Source organism: Myotis lucifugus, unplaced genomic scaffold (assembly GCF_000147115.1).
Source record: "Myotis lucifugus unplaced genomic scaffold, Myoluc2.0 scaffold_37, whole genome shotgun sequence".
NCBI lineage: Eukaryota > Metazoa > Chordata > Mammalia > Chiroptera > Vespertilionidae > Myotis > Myotis lucifugus.
In genome coordinates, this window is record NW_005871085.1 from 4,064,041 (window position 1) to 4,070,690 (window position 6,650).

At 40.8% G+C, this 6,650-nt stretch overlaps 1 protein-coding gene across 2 annotated transcripts in view; it reads left to right on the forward strand.

Moving 5' to 3' along the window:
* Positions 1-2,954, forward strand: part of LOC102423460 (selection and upkeep of intraepithelial T-cells protein 10-like) — a 31,130-nt gene extending 28,176 nt beyond the window's left edge. For both annotated transcript variants that reach the window (XM_023752668.1, XM_023752669.1), the window contains 2 exons: positions 461-583; positions 2,785-2,954. In XM_023752668.1, the coding sequence (XP_023608436.1) occupies positions 461-583; positions 2,785-2,846 (185 nt within the window). In that variant the 3' untranslated portion in view covers positions 2,847-2,954. The remainder of the gene's footprint in view (positions 1-460; positions 584-2,784) is intronic.
* Positions 2,955-6,650: the final 3,696 nt, after the last annotated feature.

Genomic DNA, 6,650 nt, shown 5'->3' on the forward strand with positions numbered 1-6,650 from the left:
CCTGCTCTGTGAGTGACAGGGAGCAGCGCCCCCAACCCCTGATTGGCCCTGCTCTGTGCGTGACAGGGGGGTGGCGCCGCAACCTCCCCATTGACCCTGCCCTTGAGTGTAACAAGGGGGCGGTGCCCCAACCCCCCAATCAGTCTACCCCGAGCGTGACTGAGGGTGGCATCGCAACCTCCCAATCCGCCCTGCTCTGTGCATGACAGGGGGCGGCGCCCCAACTCCCCAATCGGCCCTGCTCTGAGCCTGACCAGGGGCTGCACTTAGGGATTGGGCCTGCCCTCTGCCACCCAGGAGCAGGCCTAAGCCAGCAGGTCGTTATCTCCCGAGGGGTCCCAGACTGTGAGAGGGCACAGGCTGGGCTGGGGGACCCCCCCCCCGAGTGCACAAATTTTTGTGCACTGGGCCTCTAGTATATATATATATATAGTTTTTTAAATTTTTCTCTCTTTTCCAGCCCCTGTTTTGGATAGCCAAGCCCCATTTTATAGTACTTGGATGTGTGATCTGTGTTTGATCCTGGGTACACTGATGGCATTTTTCACCCTACTCATTTTTGGTCTCCTTTATACCCTGAAAGGTAAGTGAGATGGCGAGGTGGGAGTTCTGATGATATTATCACCTATACCTCCACCTGAGTCCCTTGTATGGTTAACCTGCACTCTGAAACTTCTGTTATAGGGTCAAATAAGCTCTTAAAAAAATGGCATCTTGGGATATCCACATTTTTCTTCGACATCAGCAAGCAGAATGGGAACATTTTAGCAATTACCTCATGCCTTGCTAAATGCTCATCCCGTTACATTACCAAATCCTCCTTCACTGATAGAACACATTCGTGTGGGAATGGGGGCTTTCCATTTACATTAAAGACTGGGCAGCACCAGAGAAAGACCTCAGCCCAACCATGCCTAGCTGGTGACCAATTAATTGTTGAAAATTTGCTGCAGATTCACAAGGGAGGTTCCCTTTGACATTTCGATGGAACTCTTCCTTCAACTAAAGATATGGTAATGGAGGCACATGTATAGGGAGGGGTACCATACCATCCATATCATAAGCAATTCCCATGTAAAAGTCAATAAAAGCAAATAGAAAGAGCAGATGTAATAGGCTAAGAGCCAGAGCAACCAATGCAGACTTATTTTATACTTTTTTGAATGCTGTGGCTCCAAATCCTAATTAATTATTTAATCATTTTTTCTTGTCTCAGACTAGTAAATCAATGTAGTCCATTTAGGGATCTGGGGGTCACATACTGAGAAAAAATAGAGACCATATCTAAGCTGCATACTCTGCCCTTCCAGGCCTGTGAATAAAACTTTGAGAAAAATCCCACTGATTGCAACTTTTCTCATTTTGCTTAAGTTTGGTATTTAGTTCTAGAGGTTTTTTTCTATGATGTGGGTCTGAGATCCCTAAATTTTAGTGTTTTTTTGTAAGCATTTCTCCCCATGCTAGTATTGGGAATCGAAAAAGGTGAAGCCATTTGGGAAGTTATAGAATCTGAATGCCTGCATGTTATTATTTACTACCCACGTATTACACCCACAATATCCCAAGGGAAATGGTGAACATAGACATGGCTAGGGAAATTGCCACTCCTTAGTATTAAAAACTTTCTCTAAAAAAGAATTAAACTTCGATTAAGTGTAGATTGGCCCTACTGCTGTTTAAATTTAAGTTAAGCCCCAGACCATAAACTAAAATGGCACCAAATAACTTAGATCTGTAAGCTCAGCAAAGACTTTCCCTTTGACTTGACCTTCCACTGTGAAGGATGGCTCACACAAATAGGGCAAGCTATCAGAAAGGAAATTAGGACAAGGGCATGAAAGGTCGGTCAAATGTGTGTTTGCCCCAAGAGAGGTTTATATTTAGGCTCTGCTTCCTGCCAGAGATGATAATGAGGGCAAAAGTACAGGGAGAGGTAGCACACCATCCAGACAATGAGCAATTTCCGTGTAAGAGTCCCTGCCAACAGAAAAGAGCAGAAGTAACAGCATAAAAGCCAGAGAAGGGCTGTACTCATTCTAATACAGGCTCATTTCCTCTCCTTCTTGCCACTGCTCAGGGCTTTCCCTTCTGTCTGAGAATTAGATAAATTCCTAATTGGTCATAATTTGGTGGTGTCCAAATACCCACTACTGCTTTAAGCCCTTGAATTGGGGGGTTTCTTTTATGAAAGGGGCCAAAGTATGTGTCTTGTCCTGAATTGTTTCTAAGTCAAGCAATTGCAAAGGTGTCAGGCTTACTTTTCTAGAATTGCAATGCCAAAGGAATGAGTCATAGCTGTGATATTTGAGTTAATATTTCACTTCCAAACCATTTAACTCCCTTAACAAATGTATTCTAACTATCCCAATGTGGATTTGAACTACATCTATCTTGGAAGAGATTCCACTCCCTTAGCTAATAGTAGGCAGTGCTCAAATTTTATGACTTGTGTGATATTTAAGCCAAAATCTTTGCTTCTCTGTATGTATCTCTTCACCCACTCAAAGTTCTTGAATGATACATGTAATTTACCTTAAAATGATTGTTGATATTGGTTTCTGCTATAGAATTTAACCCTAAAAAGCATTACAATCAAAGACATTCTTTTATTTATCCAATTTTATTAGGTCTATAAAATGTAGATTTTGGTCTTTATTTTCGTTGTCCTGTGAATGTCAGTGAGTACCGTCATGGTCTCTGATATGCACTCCTCCCCATATTTTAAGTTTAACTAGACTTGAATCCATGTACCTTCAATAACAAGAGTCACTGCTTCCCTAACAGATATTTCACAAGAATGGACATCTGACTACTCATCTGAAACACAGGACACTCGAGGACAGTAGAACCAGCAATGTAAACTTTGAGATAAAGGCATTTTGGACCAAGGACCTGTACTTTTCTACAGAGACAAATAATTATAATGTGTGAGAGCAAATAAAAAATTTCAGATATTTTGTAGTCTTTCAGTATATTTATTACATATGTATTTTCCTTGTAAATTTACATGAGAAAGTACCTAGGCCAAATGTAATCACACCATAATTAAGATCTGATGTTGGGGACCAGATGTAAGCTGGCAAGGTCCTTGCACCTGAAGGGGCTAGCAAGGCTGGGACCCTTACCCACACAGTTTTCCCAGACTTGTTTGGATGGCGATTATCAGTAGAATGAGAGCAACCTTTGTAGAATGAGAACAGCCTTTCATGGCTTACCAAGAAGTCTGTAACTATTTACTGAGATATGCTGTACTGAGAACTTGTCCTTCTGCTGTGTCTCTCCCTTAGAGATTAAGAGGAACAAAGAATACATTCCTCTTGACAGACCTCCTATTCAGTGTGTTGTGTATAAATAAGATAGTGTGGCTAATAAACTTCACTTCAGTTCCTCGAGAACTGGAGTCCTCCCGATCCCGCTTTCCTGTCTTTCTTTCTTTTCTCAATTCCCACCTCCTTGCCTCAGCCTGGCTCAACCTTGTCAGGCTGGCCCTGGCAATCTCAAGCAACAGAATATCTAGATGTAGAAAAAGTGATAAGCTAAGAAACAAATAAATGTATCATAAAATTTTGCAATAATTCCAATGTACCATAATCAGCTGTATAAATGGACTTAAACCTCTCATTTTTAAACTGAGACTAACATTTGATAAAATTACAAAATAATAGATTTTTGATTCATGACATAGGCTGTGATGGTTATTTAATTTTATGTCAACTTACTTATAGATAGAGAATAGCTGTCAAAGGGTTGGGGTGTTGCAGAACTGAGTGAAAAGGTGAAGGGATTAAACAACAACAAAAGAAACCAACTCATACATAGACAACAACACAGTGATTACCAGAGGGAAAGGGGGGGGTGTGGGAGAAGAAAGAAAAGGATATAGGGGGGATAAATGGTGATGGAAGGAGACTTGACTTGGGGTGGTGAACACACAATACAATATATAGATGGTGTATTATAGACATGTACACCTGAAACCTATATAATTATGGTGATTACCAGAGGAAAAGGAGGGTTGGGGAAGAAAGAAAAAGGTATAGGGGGAATAAATGGTGATGGAAGGAGACTTGACTTATGGTGGTGAACACACAGTACAATATATAGATAATGTATTATAAAAATGTACACCTAAAATCTATATAATTTTATTAACCAAGTAGAGACCCGGTGCATGAATTTGTGCACAGGTGGGGTCCTGCCAGCCCGCCCCAATCAGGGCCCATTGGGCAGGGCCATGGGGAGGGGCCGTGGGCAGTTGGCCAGTCAGCCCTCTGCTTGAACTCCCGGTTGAACTCCTGATAGAGGGGACAATTTGCATATTAGTCATTTATTATATAGGAGGATATAACTCCAATAAATTTAATTTTTTAAAAAAGAACTGTAAATAAGTAACATTTTATGCATCAACTTGTGTTTGTGAGGATGTTATTGGAAGAGATTAGCATTCAAATCAGGTCACTGACTTTTCAACATATAATGCAAAGGGTATGAAACAATGAAATAACCTATTTGACACTTTGGAAGGAAAAAAGTTCCAATTAGGATTTTGTTTAGGTGGCAATACCTTTAAAATTTAGGTTAAATAAAGACAATTATATCACAGTCTGAGAAAAGAGATTTTACTTTAGTTTAAGAAGATATTTATAAACACCATGATCTCCTGGCTCTTGAATCAAATTAAAAACAAGGCTATACCTTTACCCTCATGTGAAAAGTGCAGTCAATGCCTGAATTTTTGTAAGCCAGTATTTCTGCTTCAAGTTTTCTAGTTTTTCAGAAAGTCTATCTCCCTGATAATCTAATGTGGAAGCTGAGAGCATCCCTTGGCTAAAATGCTGCAGATTCCCACTGTGTTTAATAAGATTCAGTAAATTTTCTTGAACAAATTCTCTCCAATTTGTAATATAAGACTAACAATAAGCTAAATTATGCACTGGTTATAATTTGCTGTGTAACTCTTTGTTTAAAGTATTAAATTATTTGCCAATCCAGACAAATATTTAATAAATATTTGTCCTTATTTATTTATCCAGACACAACTATCTGGAATTTGGTGTGCAGTTTGTGTTTTTGTAGATATTGTGTGTTTGCATGTATTTATAAGTATATATTTCATATATCATTATTTTATTTTACTTCAAATTTATATCACTATTGCTAATCTTGAATTATTCTTTCTAAGGTGTACTCATGTTTTAAAATTATCTGTTGCTACAGACTGAATGCTTGTTTCCCCCTGCCCTCAAAATTCAACTGTTGAAACCAGATTCCAATGTAATAGTATTTGGAGGTGGGATTTTAGGGTATGAATAGGTGATGATATTAAAACCTTCATAAATAGTATCATGCCCTTATCAAAGAAGCTCCAGAGAGCTCCCTCAACCATTCCATCATGTGAGGACACAGCAAAAAGACAGGTGTCTGTAAACCAGAAAGTGGACCCTGAGCAGACACTCAATTTGTTGGATCCTTGATCTTGAACTTCCCAGCCTCCAGAACTGGGAGGAACAAATTTCTGTTGTTTATAAGCCACCTGGTCTAAAGCATTTTGTTATAGCAGTCTGGTTGGACTATGGCATCTGCTTAAGATATATTCATGGTATTCAAAGGAAATTTATTTATTTAATAAATTTTATTTCCACCTTGAAAAATAATGTTTTTTTGTTATTGGTGGGGAGAAGTCCTCCTCATCCCCACCTGTTGCTCGTGGGAGTGGGCTTCTTGCAGTGTCCCGAGAAAACGAATTTCCTGAGACTCACATGGGAGGATGAGATACTGTAGAAAGCTTTACTTCTGTGGAATCAAACCCCTGAGTTTCCAAGGTCCCATTTCCCTCAGGCCCCTCAAGGAAGTCCCATTTTGTCTTTAGCAGGTCTAAAATCAGAGCTAGTGTCCAGAGCTTCCATTCCATATTAGAGCAATCCAATCTAGCATTAAGCTAGCTTACTTTGTGTTCCCAGTTGCAATCCATCAGTCCATTGCATATGGGGTCCACAGGGCCACATGGCTATGAAGGGAACACAGGCAAATGCAACAAAGCAGGAATAAAAGGGCCCCACAAGTAAAAGCCAAGAGCCCCATAAGCCAAGAGAGAGCCAAGAGCCAATAGTGCTTTTTTTTTGTTTGGGAGATTATGTATCCCCAAATTTTCATGGGCTTGCATTAGCTCCACCCACTCTGGCCAAAGATCTTTGTTTCCAGGTTTGATTGACAGAAAATACCAACTTCACTGTGCATGTGTCTATCCCCCTTTGTTAAACGCCTTCCATCAGTGACCTGCAGGGAATGGCCAGTGGTGCCCTGGGGAGTGTGAAATTACAGCTTCCTGGTGAAGCTACCTAGATGACATGCCTAAAAAGTCTGTCCTCCCTTCGATCTTTTCCTATTATTAATAACTAGAGGCCTGGTGCACGAATTTGTGCACCAGTGGGGTCCCTCAGTATAGCCTGTGGGGATCTGGCCAAAACTGGTAGTCCAATGCCTCCTGCTGCTCCTGCCTGCGGCTCCTGCTCATCCCTGCCCTACTGCGCCTGCCACCACCACCACTCAGTAGGCTCACTGCCACTCCACTGAGGTCTCCAAGAGTGCACTGACCACCAAGGGGCAGCTCCTGCATTAAGCATTTGCCCCCTGGTGGTCAATACACATCA